The sequence below is a fragment of the Sinocyclocheilus grahami genome, unplaced genomic scaffold (genome assembly GCF_001515645.1).
Source record: "Sinocyclocheilus grahami isolate Dianchi unplaced genomic scaffold, SAMN03320097.WGS_v1.1 scaffold1067.1, whole genome shotgun sequence".
NCBI lineage: Eukaryota > Metazoa > Chordata > Actinopteri > Cypriniformes > Cyprinidae > Sinocyclocheilus > Sinocyclocheilus grahami.
This window is the reverse complement of record NW_015506246.1, coordinates 155,840-174,133: the sequence shown is the minus strand read 5'-3', so window position 1 is coordinate 174,133 and position 18,294 is coordinate 155,840. Positions and strand designations below refer to the sequence as shown.

Genomic DNA, 18,294 nt, shown 5'->3' with positions numbered 1-18,294 from the left:
TATCTATCTATCTATCTATCTATCTATCTATCTATCTATCTATCTATCTATCTATCTATCTATCTATCTATCTATCTATCTATCTATCTATCTATCTATCTATCTATCTATCTATTTATTTATTTATGTTTGTTTGTTTGTTTGTATGGGAAGGACTGCAACTAACACATAAAGAAAAACAAACAAACAAGCTCCTGTTAGTACAATATCAGATTCATATTTTTATTTTGTTATATTGACTAAATAAATCCTCAAACTCTTACTTTAAAGATTTTAATCCCAAAACGTAGAATGTATTAGTATTAGTAGTAGTACTTTACCATTTCTTTATTACTTTCACGTACAATTCCACAACACATGCTTCACATATTAAAAATAGAGTAAAAACCTCACAGTGGATAAAAAAATATTTCAAAGATTTAACTGTTGTTGCAATTCTCTTGATTTTGAATGTTCACTAAACGTGATGCTGTGAACACCAAAAAGTGCTGTGAGACAAACACATAACAGACTACGGCTGCAAAACACACTTTATTGTTATTTATGTTTTGTTTTTATTTTCCTCACTGAAAAAAACCCAAGCGGTCACTGTTGTCAGTGATAAAGCATCCATCATAAACCCAACAATGTGAAATCCCCATTCCTAGCATGCATCATTTTTATTATGCAATATGTAGAGCGGAGGAAAAAACAAAACGAGCGATTTTATGAAGGCATTATGAGACTAGAGAAACTCTGTGAACACGTGCTCGGTTTTTAATCACCAAAGCTATAATTATATCACTCAACGAACCAAACTACAGCCATTAGGTGCAGTCTTCATGGTGCTGCATGCATGAAAAGAATGACTGTGGTCTCTGTCTAGAAGCCCTGAAGACACACAGAGGCTATCTTGCTTTCCCAGACACTAACGGCTGATTCATTGAATTAGCCTTCTTGCTCAGTAACTGAGGCTGCCCTGCCGGCTTGATCCCCAACTTTCCTCGCAACTGCATAAATTAATTTCAAAACAGGGTGAGAGAGAGACCAATAGAGCGGGAGCTGAGGTGGAAGGTCGCAATAAGCCGATGTAAATGGAGTCTGTTGCCAATGGCGGAGGTAAAAGAGAGGATGGAAATGGAGAGATGCTGCTAGAAGAGGCAGAGACGGAAATGCATATGCACGGGCCATCACAATGAGAGCACGACGGGATTTCATTAGGATCCAATCCGACTGCATTTATCTTTGTTTGTCCAATTCCTAATGACCGCTGCGCCTCGACGGTGCCTGTTCCCATCCTCGCTCTCCTGCACACAGCTGGCACCACTGGACGCCCTGAAGCACCTGCTGCTCATCAATGAGGGCATCCAGCCACAGACAGAGCTGCCAAATGCCATCAGCCCGACTGACCGAAGCGTTAGCATCCTCCTGCCACCATGAGTCTCGTCCAGAACTGCCTCTTACAGCCCAAACACGCATCTCTAATGCAGCTGAACACAGTGTGTAAAAACACAACATAAGACTGATATGGGCCAATTTATATTATAGTCTTTAAAGACTTACTGTGCTGATTACATGTGACAGCTCCAGTATACTCTGGTGTTATAATGTAACAAAATATTTATATTTCTATCTATGCTGTTCTTTTGAACTTTCTACTAATCAAAGAATACTGGAAAATAAAATATATCACAGTTTTCACAAAAAATATGAAGCAGCATAGCTGTTTTCAGCATTGATAATAATCATAAATGTTTCCTGAGCAGCAAATCGGCATATTAGAATGATTTCTGAAGATCATGTGACACTGAAGACTGGCGTAATGATGCTGAAAATACAGCTTTGATCGCAGCAATCAATTTATTTTTATTTTATTATATTCAAATGAAAAACAGTTCTTTTAAATTGCAATTATATTTCACATTTAAAAATTAAATATAAAATATATTAAATTACTAAGTAAGTAAATAAATTAATTAATTAATTAAAATGTAAAAAGGTAAATAATTTATGGATATATGGATATATGATTTTAGGTGTTTATCAATTAGAATACATAGAGAATGTGTCTAAATCACAAACAGAATCTCACATGTTGATCAGAAGAGTCCAGATGTTCTCTAAATGATGGGTTGACATAAAACAAAAACAAATGAGACTTTGAACTGGACATATTCAGCAGAACATCTGCCTGGGCGTTTGCTTACAAAACACACACAAATGTGTCTCCCGGCAAACAGAATGATTTTCCATTGATAAAGAGATGGGGCTTCAGTCATAACCCCATCGTTTTGATTATAAGGCTGTGAAAACATTTATTCCGCATCAGCAAAAACACATTCAATTTTCACTGATTCGCTTTACAAATACTGAAAAAGAGGCTGAACTCTGTGCACCGAACATCTGTTTCTTACTCCGAGCTGATCTGAAGCTCATCTACACAAAAGTCCGGATACATTTACACTTCTCAAGAATCATCTCACTTCCAGGGTTCAGGATCAGTGTCCCTTTGTGAAGGAGGATCTCTAGGGAATCCAAATGCAGACGGCATGGGTTCTCTCGCTGTCACCGTCGAATCGATTCGAGCCACCGCAGACACGCTGGAGAGTCAAAGGGTCGCAGGCTTCCCTGCGGTACGGCCATTTAGCGCTCTTAAAATCCTCCCCTCCCACCAAGACTAAACTCACAAGAACAAGACCAGCGAAATGGCCAACAGAGACCAGACTTGTACAATAATTTCAGACAATAGCTGTGCAGAATACATCTGTGGATGCGTGAGATTCTGGGCTGCACTGCATGAATTTAGTTTTCTAGCTCATTTTTAGCTGTATTGAATCCTTGACTACATGGCCAAAAGTAAGTGGACACCTTCTAATTAACAAGTTTGGCTAACTCGGTTACACTGATTAAAAATGGCTGCTTAGAATCAAACGAACAGCCATGAAACCTCAGCAGACAAAGGATTTTTTGTAGAACTGAGACTGTTTCCAGCATGATAGCGCACCGGTGCACAAAGCGAGGAGCATAAAGAAATGGTTTGTTGAGTCTAGGTTAGAAGAGCTTGACTGGCCTGCATAAAGCCAGACTGAAACCCCACTGAGAAGCTTCACGATGAATCTGAGCGCCGGCTGTGAGTCAGAGCCCAACGCTCAACATCACGCCGACCTCACGGATGCTTTATATCTGAATTGAGAAAATCTCCACAGCCGTGATCTAGTGGAAAGTCTTTCCAGAAGAGTGGAAGCTGTTAAAGCAGATGGTTTTGCATTGAGAAGCTCAACAAGCTCATGTAGGTGTAGTGTTCAGTGTTCAGGTGTCCACGTACACTACTGTGCAAAAGGCTTTGGCCATTAGTATGTTATAGTAATTTATTTTGCTGTAGTGAAATATCCGAATATCCGTTTACATTTCCAAACATTCCTTTTGATTCCTTTAAATCCAGAAGAACTGCGGCAATGTCTCCTTAAGAAACCAAGAAACCTACCTGCAAATTAAACTGATATTTCCTACTGACACACTATTTTTTTTCCACTTTTATTGATGAAAATATTTAATGGCCTTAATCTTTTGCACAGTAGTGCATATTTGGTCATATAGTGTGTATTAAGGGTCAAGTACAGAAGCGCTCCTTCTATCCTTGTACACATTCTAGACAAATTTGCATACTGTTTTCTGCTGCTACTCCTCCTACAACATTTGTCCAATCGTATGCCCTGTCCACACGAACGTGGTTATTTTTAAAACCGCAGATTTTTCTACGCGGTTAGGCCATTTGTCCACACGCAAACGCAGCACCAGGTCACTGAAACCGAACATTTTTGAAAACGCCTGCCAGGGTGCCGATTTTCAGAAACTCTGGTTGCAGTGTTATCGCGTAGACAGCGAAACCGGAGTTTTGGCTTGTGACGTCGGAGCCTGCGCTGTTATCTCCACCTACTGGAAACTTTTTCAGGCTTCTGATTGGCCAACATGGCTTTATGGTTGAGATAATATCGCCACCTGTTGGTTTGGCATGCTCTTGACAGTTTGCGTTTTCATGTGGATGGAGATTTTTTTTAAACGGAAGAAGGAAAAACTCAGTTTATAAAAATACCCATGTACGTGTGGACATGGCCTTAGTGCAGCTAAATACGTGGGAAAAATCACAGCCTTTGTGGTTTGATAATCGGACTAAGAAATGTAAGTATTATTTTGATCAATCAGGTTCAGTCGTCACTAACGCTGCCTACTAGATCATCTTCAGGCCAAACCTCATAAAATTACCTTATTGTTTTTTTTTTTTTAAGAACAAAGTTCCTGAGTTCCAAAGATGCCAATCATGGTGTCAGTTACTATCTTGCAACATCATCTGTGCATATTAACACAAATCTTTGCCAAAATGTCCTGATTGCCCCATGAATGATGCCAAATGCTATAAAGATATAAATACTGGTAAATCTACTTATATTCCTTGAACAAATTTATACTATGTAACCAAAGGGAGTCGTATGACGAGTCAAATCTGCTCCAACGTACAATTGGTGTGTGCCATTGGGGCTTGGCTGCATAATTGCTGCCTGCAGCTAAATTTGCCATTGCTTTCCCTCACGGGTAAAGTGCAAACATCGAGAGGCCTGTCTAGTTTCAGATCTGTAAATAAGACTGAATGTCAGTGTGGCATCACCACAGGACTTCACTGACCTTCTGAGAGGCTGAGCCAGCATTCTCAAGTCCTTCAGCCTGTCCATTTTCTCCTCTCTTCAGGGTGTGACGACTCCACGCTACTGAGCCAGATACAGGAGCTCCACGGCAGTCATTGAGTCATTGGCTACGATACACCAATCTGTCTGTGGGAAAAAGAGAGGGAGTGAGAACCAATATAGATGAAGACAAAATGACTGTCAAAGCAGTTGAGCAGTGTATCGCGTTCTCTTATATTTACACAGCTAAAAGTAATTGATTATATTCAAGACAAAAACACTGACTGAGCGCACAGACGCTCTGTCTTATTGCTGAGTGGAGCCCAGTGTTGAGAAATGGTGATTGTTCTTCATTCATCAGCTCTCGAGAGTTGAAGAGACAAAAGTGTGAGATAAATGACAGGCTTTCTTCGGCTTTAGAATCAAAGTGGTCCTGAATTACAGAGTGGTAATTTTTATGTTGGCCGCTGTATGTTCTAGCTGTGTAATTGGCATACGTTGGTGCTAATGGTGAAGTTACCATGTTCAGGAGAGACTAAATTACCATTCATTATGATGAAACGACACAAACAGAGAGTGAAGCTCCACGGTTTTCTACAATAAATAGATATGTACTAGGTGAACTGGTAAAAATGAGTGTAATTACAAAAGAATGTTTGAAATACATAAAACGTTAAAAGCTAAAGCTGCATGATCGTGACAGAAATCGTAATTGTCAATTAATCCTCTTGATACTGTAATCACTCTTACATTCACATGACAGAATTTGCATATAAATTAGGGCTGCAAATGTAACATGTTAATTTAGTGTTATTAATTATGTATTAAAAATAAAACATTCCAGAATTAATGTCATTAATGAAGGCCCCTCTCTGAAATGCAAAGACATTCATCTGCAGATTTTATTTATTCATTAATTCATTGCTTTGAAACAATTTAATACTTTTATTCAGAAAGGACGCATTAAATTGACAATAAACATTTAGAATGTTATAAAAGAAATGATTTCTGAAGTATCACGTGCCACTGCAGACTGGTATAATGATGCTGAAAATTCAGCTTTGCATCACAAAGAATAAATTACATTTTTAAATATATTCAAATAGAAAATAGCTATTTTAATTTGTAATAACATTTCACAGCCACCAAATCTACCTGCTGCAGGTCAGTGATGGGCATAATTTCAATCACACAGAATATAACACTGTGTTTGCATTGCCTATTTAATGATTCTGCCTCAATAATGCAGACTAATGTCCTTGAATAGTCTTTAATTGTGGGGGGTTCAGCCACAAATATTGACATATGCGATTTTTTGTAATTAATTTGATTAATCAATCGCCATATCGTTTAATTAATCCGATTACCATTTTTTATCGTTTGATAGCTCTAATTAAACAAAAGTATGTCAAGACAGCGTTTAAACAGTACCTTCACATTGGCCCTCTGAGCAGCATAAAAACACATTCCCAATTATGCCCAGAAAGTGAGCAACGTGACAATACTAGCGCACTCCCAGCCATTAAAATCACTGAAGCTGTCACTGTAAGTTTACACAGTTTGAGCCCTGCAGTTCAGCGTGAGTTCACCGAGTCCTGGACTCGCAAATGCACCCCTTAAAATCAACATAGCTGTCTCTACTGCAGATAAATATCTAATTTACACTTCGCTATATTGGCTGTTACACCGATTGCACTGCAAGCGAGCGCCACGACACGTAACAAATCCAAAAGAATTCCAAATTACCAACAGTTCATTTAGCTTTGGTTCTTCACGTGCCATCGCAGACCGAAATGAAATATGAAACACAGATCAGATTGTTTATAACTCGCTAAGGACCAGCTGTTATTATTCATGGTAAATATAGACGTTTTAAATGCCTCCGATTGGCCATTACATGCATGTGCATGACTGACGTGGCTTTGATTGGTTACAAAGCTCAACATCATCAAAATTACACAACCTTTCTGCAAAACTCCCAAAACTATATATATACAACTGACTGCAGTTTCCAGTTCAGTCTAAATGAACACTTTTTCACACAAACTATGATTACAGGGCAGATAATTAGTTATTAAAGGGTTATTTTTGTCTGGTTCCTTGCACAATACTAAGTTATGAGCTCGAAACACTTTTTAACATAGTGCACAATTTGTAAAGTAATACATTTTGATGTTTGCATCACATAACCAGCTCCATATGTACGGCTTTTCTAGCATAGTAAACTTGCTTGTTAGCACACCTGGTACAGCATTACTCTTGCATTGCGAAGTGAGTCCTGTGAAACACGAGTCATGATAAAAGAGTTTAAAGACTTGTATAAGCAAAATAAAATGGCATGGCTGCTTCAGCAAATGTGTTTTTATCTCATGTTTGCTTTTGTTAACCCCATCAGTTAGGTTTAGTATAGATGCTACATTATTTTCAAACATGATAAACCTTTTAGCGACATTCACCATTTAATTTCCAATCTGCCTCAAAACATACAACAATCAACGTAATAAAACATTGCCAAAGTCACATTCATCTGTTAATAAGCATTACAATTTTTGCAACCATGATTACCTATTCATGAATAAAAATTAGCTTGATTTTAGTGCTTTTTCACTTTGATAGTGTCAGTAAACATGCAAGAAACATAATCATATTATTTTGCAGAAATGCTGCCACAGGCTCTAATGAGTCTGGTTTAAAAAAATACATAAAAACGTAGAATCACTTTTCATGAATAGGTATCATGGTTGCAAAAATTGTAATGCTTATTTGATTATTGTGCAGTCCTATCTGAAATCTTACACTGCATTGCATCAAATTAGAAACAAATATATTTTCCGAGGTATTTATGTTGCTGCAAATTTAAGGGTTAAAATGTTCTGTGCTCTACGCAACCAAATCAACGTGCATAACGACTTCTACAATAAATACAGTTATAACACAGATAAGAACAACCGTTAGTCTTCACGCATTAGTAAAAAAGCAATTCAAAGATAGTAAGGTACAGTCTGTCCAAAGGCAGAGCAAACGTTTAGATGTTACATCAGAGAAATATGTGATAGGCAGTGAAGGAAAATGTTGTGCATTTGAATATTCCCTACTGAGGTGTTATTATTCTTTTTTTCCCAAGGAAATATGCTTTCATTAAAGCCAATGGGAAATGTTGGGTCACATTGGCAAATATGCACTGCTTGACTGCAATTGTGTAAGCCTTGAAATTCAAAAGCTGAAGCAAAATCCCCTTTGAGCACCTCAGGGATTGGAGCTGCGGAGACGAGAAACCTTCAGAAATCACTTCATTTGCCATATCTATCAGCATTTGACTTCCTGACCTTTGAATAAAAATGCAGAAAAGCTCTCTTGTAGGCTTATATTCAATTGTCTAATGTGTACAGAGTTATTTAAAGTATCATAAAAGTATGGCATAAAAGTAATGACCAGAACATGCCATTTTTCAAGGACACACTACAAGCTTAGACTGTTATACTGAGTTAATTAAACAAGATACTGTTCAAAAGTGAGTATTTAAAACAAAAGTAAAACACGAAGTGGTTCGGGTATACGACTAGTTGCTTTTCTAGTCATTTCAACAAATAATCTTTTTCTTATTTCCTTCAAACATCCCTGGTTTTCTTTCCCATCATTACATCTGCAGATTGCAAATGAGTCACATCTAAGAAAATGCCAAACTTTCATCAGACGCAGCTACTGAGCTGAGAAGTGACACCGCTCCGCAATACGTCCACATACACACTAGCATATGCGCGCACATACACACTTGTCCACGACATTGCTTAACTTCTCAGGCATGACATCAAGGAATCGCTTCGTGTAAAATCTTTCCATTCCGATAAAAGCGAAACGCTCGTCCAAATAAGTCCAATCTGGTAACCTGAGCGAAGGAAGGCGAGTTTACGCGAGGCGCGATCGGCATCAGTGCACTCCTCCGTGCCAAACAGGCCTGCTGTCGACACTTTTACAACAAGCATGCGTCAGATCTCCATGTTGTTAGCGATCTAACTTCTCAAGCATTCCCCTGTGGTTTATATAACATAATACACAAGGACAGGATATTTACATTTCTTTATGACAGTGCTTTTACCTATGATGGAATGCTGATGCAGGTACATATCTATAAAGAGTGAATGTCCACAAAGAGCATCTGAGGCAAGAGGTTTTATTTTTACATTTACATTTAATCATTTAGCAGACGCTTTTATCCACAGTGAAGCAATCAGACAAACGAGAGAGCAACAGTATACAAGTGCTGTGACAAGTCTCAGTTAGTCTAGCACAGTACACATAACTAGTTTTTTTAATAGAATAGAATAGAATAGGTAAGTGCTAGTATTAGTTCGTCAGGTGCTGGCGAAAAAGATGTGTCTTTAGACGTTTTTTTGAAATGGCCAAAGACTCAGCTTAAAATTACTATCACAGAGATCAAAAATGCCTGCCACATTGGAGATACTGCAAAAACGTCTACTGTAAAATGAAACTAAATTCATTACGGCTGTCATGATTAAAGTTAAGTGTGAAAATGAAGGTCATACAGTGCCGTTGTGTTACAGGCGTCCCGAGTTCGAATTCTGGTTTGAGGACCTTTCCTGATCCCACCCCCTTTCTCTCTCCCACTTTGCTTCCTGCCAACTCTAAACTGTCCTTTCATCATACTCAAAAAAAGTGACCCCAAAAAAGTGAAAAGACATACAAAGTGTAGATTGCGTTGAGCATTATAACCAATCACACACATTTCTGTTGAGCTTATGAATGCAATGGCCAATCAGAGGCGTTTAGTTTAGTCACTGCTGAAAACCGAGTCTGTTTCAAAGCTCGCGTTTACAGCTTAAAATGATGAATTCTGCACTCTTACAAAATGTCTCATTATAAACAATAAAATACAGATACAATGTAATTAAGAGACGCATTTAGCAGTGTAGACAGCTTCAGTGATTATAACCAGAGTTTGATGGTCATGAACCACTACAGTGACAGGGAATGTTTTTTACTCACTTTCTGTATATAATGTATTCACCATGGGTATATACTTTATAACTATTTATATACTCCATGCAGGCAATTTACTATGTAAATGTATTTGTAAATAAACATAAATGCCATGTCAGAGCCTCTGTTCCACCTTTGCAGTGTAATAATGGCTTTCGTAGAAGTTGATACAATTTAATTGGCAACAGTCTATAGTATTCTGACTGTTTGAAGAAACTGATTACATTTAAGTATTTGGCATAAAATACAACAGTTAGTAAAGTAATTAGATAATAAGGTAATTACAATAATTGCTAGGGATGCTCCGATACCAGTTTTTCCAGTACTCATCTCAATTATCACCAGTAAAGTATGGAGTGCCACAAGGATCTGTCCTAGGTCCTCTGCTATTTTCAATATACATGTTGCCCCTTGGTAATATTATTAGAAAATACGGGATTAGTTTCCACTGTTATGCTGATGATATTCAACTATATATCTCAACAAGACCAGATTAAACTTCTAAAGTATCTAAGCTAACAGAGTGTGTTAAAAATGTAAAAGATTGGATGACCAAAAATGTTATCCTAATAAATTCGGATAAGACAGAAATATCACTTATTGGACCGAAAAACAATCAATTTGCAACAAGACGGATGTAGTGTTACTTCCTCTACAGTCAAAAATCTGGGTGTTATATTAGATAGCAACTTGTCTTTTGAAAATCATATTTCCCATGTTACAAAAACGGCATTCTTCCATCTTAGAAACATTGCCAAGTTACGAAACATGATACCTGTTTCTGATGCAGAAAAGCTAGTTCATGCATTCATGACCTCTAGACTGGATTATTGTAACGCACTGCTAGCTAGTTGTCCTAGAGTCCTTACCAGGTCAAGAAAATATGATCATATTACCCCAATTTTACAGTCTCTGCACTGGCTACCTGTTAAGTTCTGTATCAGTTACAAAATATTATTACTTGCCTATAAGGCTCCTGTGTACCTAACTAGTCTTCTACCACGCTACAATCCATCACGCTCCCTAAGGTCGCAAAACTCTGGACTTTTGGTAGTACCTAGGATAGCAAAGTCCACTAAAGGAGGTAAAGCTTTTTCACATTTGGCTCCCAAACCGTATCGGTATCGGCGCATCCCTAATAATTGCCATAACGAAGGCAATAAATGCCACTGGAAAACAATTCCAGAGGTCACATATTGTCCTTTAATAGAAAAGTTTATTTATACCCTGTTTGGAGTCATCTTTATGTAACCTTTTAGCGGCCAGACCACAACATGTACATTACTCATTTGCAAAATTACCACATGGACTTCCATAAACAGAGTTGGCAGAAAGAATCTAAAAAGAAAAGAATCATCTCAAAAATGTTGTTAGCTGGTATCAAACAACAGCGTTTCACTGTGTGTTTGCTGGGATTATGATTTTAAGAAGCAATATTTAAGTTAAAATAAAGAATGTGATAGATCTGAAAAAAAAAATGTTTGTTTGAGACATAATAGCGAGTAAAATCAGTTGAATAATCAGTATTTTGGACATAAATTCAGGTCACAAAGACTACAAACATTTGCCCTATATAATACCATTCAAAAGTAATTCAGTATTTTAATCAGTACTGATAAAGATCAGTATTTAGTTTTTTAATGCTTTTATTTAGGACACTTTAAAATGATCAAAAGTGACAGTAAAGACATTTACAATGTTACAAAATATGTATATTTCAAGTAAATGCTGTTCTTTTGAACTTTCTATTTATCAAAGTAAAATATATATTTACTATACAATACATTTTTATCAAGAAGAATAAAACGTATTGCTGTTTCCACAAAAATATGTAGCAACACAATTATTTTTAAGAGTCATAATAATCAGAAATGTTTCTTAAGAAGCTAATCAGCTTATAATCAGAACGATTTCTGAAGATCATGTTTCCACTGGAGACTGGAGTAATGATGATGAAAATTCAGTTTTGATCACAGAAATTAATTACATTTGAACATATATTCACATAGAAAACTGTTATTTTAAATGTTAATAATATTTTACAATATTGCTGTTTTTATTGTATTTTTGATCAAATAAATGAAGCCTTGGTCAGAAGAAGAGTCTTTCAAAAACATATAAAATAGTGTTACTACCATGTTATCCAACCGTTCATGAAGACTAACACACAAAGGTGTATTATTGCAGTATAATATATTATATATAAACCTGGTTCTTGTGATTAGACTGTATGCCGAGAGTCAGGAATCTGACTATACACTATTCTCAGTGGTCCAGTTCATACGATGCCATCTGAATCCTCTGGACGTTCATCTGCAGCTAATGAGGTTATTATCATAATGGACATGTAAATGTGCTGGAAAGACCCCTTATCTGTGATGTCAGCCATTTTCCCCTGCTTTTCTATCACTTGTAAGGGCAAATCCTCAACGAACTGAACGTTGGATTGGAATAACAACAGTACTCGCTTTGGCTGTGATACGGTTCACATGCAAATAAGGCCAGAGTCGGGCAGCGGGTCGCAGGCTTTGTGACCTGAGACACTGAAGCAGCAGCAACCCCTGAGAGAGACAAATGAAGCGAGAGGGGGAGGAGGAGAGAGCGATAGATGAGGGAAAGAAATCTGAGAGTGAAGGACATCGAGAGCAACTGCTGTTTCAAACTATAACAGTTTCAAAAGTACAAGTTATTTGAAAGTTGCTTCCCCAATATTTCATCTGACCACAATCACAAACTCACATGACCGTGGGCAAAGCCCTGATTAAATCACAGCGCATTATAATAAACATGCAAACACTCCAAACCTTTTTATACAACAACCTCCCCTCAGAGATCACTCTTGTAATGAGTAATTAAGTCAACAAACTCAAGGAGAGCTCCATAACAAACTCACTGATTTGCTCTTTATCAGAGCTCTTTGGAAATAAAATGGCACTCTAGATTAGCGGCTCTCAACTGGTGCAACTCAAAAATGACAGGACAGGAGGGAGAAAACAATACTAATACAAATATCAAAATGCAATTAACCAAATGATCACGTATTTAGGATAGTAAAATATATAAGCTTATAAAATAGAGTAGTACTCCATACTTTCAATATCTTGTTTTGAAGGGACAGTACACCAAAAATCTTAATTTGGTCATTACTTACTATGTCAACCTGTGTGAATTTCTTACCTCTGTGGCACATAGAAAATATTTGGAGAACTTAGAATTGTATTTATTGGTTTATTTGTTTGTTTGAGTCATTTGTCATCAAAAATGTTTGGTTACCTTTTGTGTTTCAAAGAATAAAGAAAGTCATTCAAGTTAGTAATGACATAAGGGTAAGTAAATTATGCACATTTTCAATTTCATTCCATTTTTGGACGATCTATCGCTTTAAATTCTCAGTATATATTTGTAGATTTATAAATATTTTCCAATTAGGTAAAAAACTAAATAATAATAAAAATATAAATAAAAATAAAAATATAGTAAACCTAAAAAAAAAAGTCTTAAACAGTCTTTAAAAAACAGTACAATCAATACAGTATATTAGCACTATGGGGTCATTCATTCCACATTATAACATACACATAAAGGGTCATAAAGTTTAAAAATAAATGCAAACACGTGAGTGTGTGTGTGTGTGTGTGTGTGAATGGGGGGGGGGGTTATCTATCTGACACAGTTTGTTTTATTTCTTTTTAATGGAGTTAAAAGTATCAAAGGTTCTCACAAAAGCATGCTGCAATTCACTACTGCATGCAACAAAGTGCACTAATATATTATACATGGGTTACAGAGCTCACAATACATTTACATTTATGCTTTAATCCAGAGCAACTTTGCATTACATTGAGTTTCTGCAATCAAACACATGACCTTGGCATTGCTAGCAAAGCTCTACCATTAATATCAGACAAGTAACATAACATTGTATATATGTATAATTGAATGCACAAATAAACAGTCATTTGTATTTGTGCTCTGCATCAAAAATGTTTTTAATTTTTAATAACTCCTAATGACGCTCATTCACTCACAGTAAGAATGAATGCAACAACAATCTTAACTTTCAAAAAAACCTAGAAACTCTTAATACTGCACACAAACACGTAAACGATGAAAACATCCCAAAAATAATCCCTAAACGAACCATTTTCCTCTTAGAATTAAAAACAATGAATGCTAGAATGCTTTTCCATCATGTGCAACACATACGCATCTGATGATGTGTTTTAATATTTCATTTGGCACAGACGCAAATATCAAGCCGCCTAGTGTCTTTGCACAGCTGGCCGATTCTGATCTATTGTGCAACACACCGGGAATCTCAAACTTCCACGTATGAGAGGTAAACAGAATCATTCAGCACTGAACTCAAGTATTAATGTTACACCTGTGGTTTGATCAAATGAGAAAGAGATCTGCAGTATGCTTTCTTTGTCAACTGAAGCTTGTATCGATTACAGTGCAGCATATGCGGAGTGTTTCAGACTTTAGTTGGTATAAAGATGAAACACTCTCATCTCCAGGAGAGGGTTTCCATTAGAGCTCTTCCACGCTTTTGCTCTCGCTCTTTCTGTACGGATGCATCTTTTGTACCATCTCCTTGATATGAGCCTTTAGCAGGCCTTTCATTTTGCATTAAATTATAGAAAGACCTAGACAACAGATTAAAGCGAAGGAGAGAGGCGAGAGAATATAATCGAGGAACACAACAGAAAGCGGCTCTGTGTTGAGGCTGGGTTTGTTTCGTATATTTTGACGGCTGAATTATGTACCGTTCGTGTCAGGAATCCAGTGGCTCTTTTGCGTTTGCTGCTTGATCCCTGCAACTGATATTATACGACTTCCAACGGAGAGATCAGATGAGTTCAGACGAATGCCAAATCAAAGTCTACTGAGAGAGAGCAGTAATCAAATACAACGGATCAAACTCAATGAGTCCCACAGAAGAGTTATGAATTTATAGAAACAGAATATAAATTGTTTCTAACAATACACACTACACTGTTAGAAAGTTTGGGGCCAATACATTTTATACATTTTCAATAATACTTTTATTCAGCAAAGATGTGTTAAATTGATACAAAATGATAAGGCTTGGATTGTTGGAAAATATTTATATTTTGAATTTTTTTTTTTTAATTCATCAAAGAATCCTGAAAAAAATCACAGGTTCCAAAAAAATAAAAAAATTGAATAAAATAAACTATATAATATATATATATATATATCATAATATAATAAAATATATTCAGATTTGCATCACAATAATAAATTATATTTTAAAGTATATAAAAATAGAAAACTTATTTTAAATTGCAATAATATTTCACAATTGTACTTTTTTTTCTTTTGATCAAATAAATGCAGCCTTGATGAGCATAAGAGATTTCTTTAAAAAAAAATAATAATAATAATAAATAAAATAATACAATTTCCAGATGGTTATACTGAATGGTTATACTTAATATATTCAGCTACATGAAGAAATTGTTCTAAACAAAGTCTAACTTTACTCTTAAAAACAAAAAGATAAAATAAACAAACCATTTTATAAATAATAATAAAAATAATTATCAAGGAGATCCAGAACTCATTTGAGTTGTAAATGACTCAAGAATTGGCCTATATGGTGTAAAACATAATAATCCAGGCAAGACATTAAAATATCTAGGCTAGATCTTTCTTAATGGTCCTGAAAAAGCCCCCAAACATCCAAACAACAGATTAAATATTTAAAAAAAAAAACTAAGTTGTGGAATGGATTCTGTGAGCATTTCAATGAAACAAACCTGTAGTTTGCGATCCGTCCAATTGGGCGCTCAGAGCGGTGGGTGTTTAGGAGAGATTTCATGACAGAGAGCAGGAGATAAACCAGCGTGTTGACCTCCTGGAGTGATCCTGCCCGCTTGAAGAGCATTTGCCAAAAGTTTATAATCTTCAAAAGAAGAGCTGAGGCCTCGAAAACTACACACCTTCACTTGCAAACATGCCCTGAAGCTTTCTTTATGTTATCAGTATCATAAATGAAAGAGCAGTACCCTGGGACACTTTGATCTGAGTATGAATGCACTAAAGTGGAACATCATCAAAGCAATTTGTGCCATTTAAAGTTATACCATAAAATAAACATCTCGTGGAAAGCCTGATGGAATTTTTTTGACATTTCCTGTTCATGCTCTCCATGAAAAAGCACCTGTCAGTAGGACTGCATTAGACAGAAAAACACCCGACGGGATCCCAGATACTACTGTAAAAGTTCAGAAAATCACAAACCGGCTCATGCATTGCAAAATTAGGCCAATTCCTATTTTACGAATCTAGATGAGATCTTCATCCGGAGTGTGTTTTCAAATGCTCTGATGTTCGGAGCAATGAAGATCCGGCATATTCCCAAAATCAATCTCCTGTGGCAGACCATCGGTGCAAATCCAACAGCAGAACGTGTATGTGTGGTTTTAGCAATAATGAATCCTTATAAATAAAAAGAGAGGCAGACTCTTGAATGCTGGATGAGTAGCCGACATAAATCTCAAGTGGGACACTCCATCGGAAATGAATCCCAGTCTCCTGCATCACGACACTTTCACTTTAAGTGCTCGTGAAGCCCCTCCACACGATATTGTTCCCGTCCCCTGATCCCTGCTATGAACTATGTGAAAATGTACACGTGAGGATTGATTAAAAAATATCTTCTGGTTGAATGGAAAGGACAGGGGAAGAAAAGTCTCGTCGAATGAGGCCATGGCAAGGTGGACTGGGACGCATGGATGGACAGAGAGAGAAAAAGGGGGAAGACTGGATTTTGAAGTCTTAGTAACAATGTTATTAAGAAATGTAGAGATTCTGATCCCCCCCCAATCCCCCAATCCATTCAGTCAATGGAGACCAATGTTGTTTTGCACTAGTGGCCAACCGATAATGATTTTTTTGGTGGCTGATGAATTTGTCAACCACTATTTTGGACCTGACTGAATGTTATTGCTTGGACAAAAACAGACAAATGAGTTTAAATGGATGGATCACCTGAAAACAATAATAATAAAGTAAAAAAATAAAAATAAAAAAAAAAACGAAAATGGCTCAATGTTTAATTATTATTATTATTATTATTATTAAAATTATTATTATTATTATTATTATTGTTGTTTATTTATTTATTCAATGAAGATCAATGAAGACCAGTGTTTTTTTTTTGCGTTATTAGTCAACCGATACAGCTACACACTTTATGTATTTGTTTGTTTGTTTGATTGATTTATTGCTAGCCAATGTCATTATATATTCTGATATATACAACATCAGATAGTACAAACACATGCATAACAATTGCTGAAACTTATTGTTATTTTACATAATACTTACTAAATTCAAAATAAATAATATGAAAAATAATTCTATGGAATAAATAAAATAAAACAGATTTAAGCTTTAGATGGCTATTTATTTTGCGAATGCATGGCAATATATTGGGTCAACCACTATTTTTTGATCACTGAATTTTATTTCCTGGGCAAAAAAAGCATTTTTAAAAATATATTTATTTACTTACTGCACATACAGTAAGAAATACATTTATACAGGTTTGAAAGAACATGAATACATTTTTTTTGGAAAATAAAAAATGTGCACCAGTGGACCATGCTTCTAGATGTCATGAAAATTGGTAAGTATTTTGTGAACTGGTTATTTGTATTTATAAGTTATTTGAAACCGTTTAAATTGCAGGTAAAAGGCCCACCCTTAAATCTAACCCTCAGGTATAAAATTGCACAAATTCTCCACCAATTCACCAAATCGTAAAATAGTCATGAATTATGATGCGATTGTGCTGGAGTAATTAGGCTGAATCAAACAGCATTCATTCTGCACCAGCATGATCTTTAATTTCTAAGTTATTCTTCAAAGCAAAGTATTGAATTCAAGTTAGTTCAGCTCAATTTTCTTGCATAAAAGGAGATGGCATTTATTAAAATCTTTACTTTATTGGTAATTATAAAGGACAACTTGACTTTAGAAGCACCTTCCCACAACTTTTTTTTTTTCAATGATGTGAATCAAAGTGTCAAACATCCTTTTTAAATTACTCATATCATTAATTATTGTATAATGCTTTTCATTAGACGTTGCATTGATGCTGAACCAGTGAAAACATGAGTCAAAAATAAATAAATAACTGTAAATGTCATAGAAGATGTATATCAGATGTAGGTCATAGGAGATTTTTCAGGCACTTTGCAAATGCAAATAACAAAGTTACAGCATAATGCCTTCTTTAATTATTTTCATTATTGTCAAAGGACACGTATGTCTCCATATTTTCAGAATGACTCCTCAATGGAAAAACGGCATGTTTCATAAACATTTTAAGAGAAAAATACTGAGCGGCAGGCAGAAGAAGAGAGAGAACAAACCGGTTTTTAGTTCAAAATGATTTCACCTCCACCACTTTAGAGCCTTTATGTTCACAGCACATTTTATCAGTGTCATAAAGATGATGGGCGAGGCCCGAGGACAAAGGACGGGCATCAAACGCAGAGGCGCCGCGGACAGAGCGTTTCACAGTGTGACCTGAACTCTATAAAAGCAGCCCTCGCCGATCACACACTGAGTCCAGAGACTCCGGCCGAGAGAGTTAAGCAGA

At 36.2% G+C, this 18,294-nt stretch overlaps 1 protein-coding gene across 3 annotated transcripts in view; it reads right to left on the bottom strand.

Moving 5' to 3' along the window:
* The window catches only part of LOC107566287 (leucine-rich repeat and fibronectin type III domain-containing protein 1-like protein), a 184,104-nt gene that overhangs the window by 97,760 nt on the left and 68,050 nt on the right, over positions 1-18,294 (bottom strand). The window contains exons 1-2 of one of the 3 annotated variants that reach the window (XM_016251684.1): positions 14,426-14,454; positions 4,660-4,805 (exon numbers count right to left, since the gene is read on the bottom strand). In XM_016251684.1, coding sequence (XP_016107170.1) covers positions 4,660-4,706 — 47 coding nt within the window. In that variant the 5' untranslated portion in view covers positions 4,707-4,805; positions 14,426-14,454. Of the gene's footprint in view, positions 1-4,659; positions 4,806-6,404; positions 6,477-14,425; positions 14,455-18,294 lie in introns of those variants that run through there. The other 2 variants (XM_016251682.1, XM_016251681.1) reach the window with 2 other exon arrangements.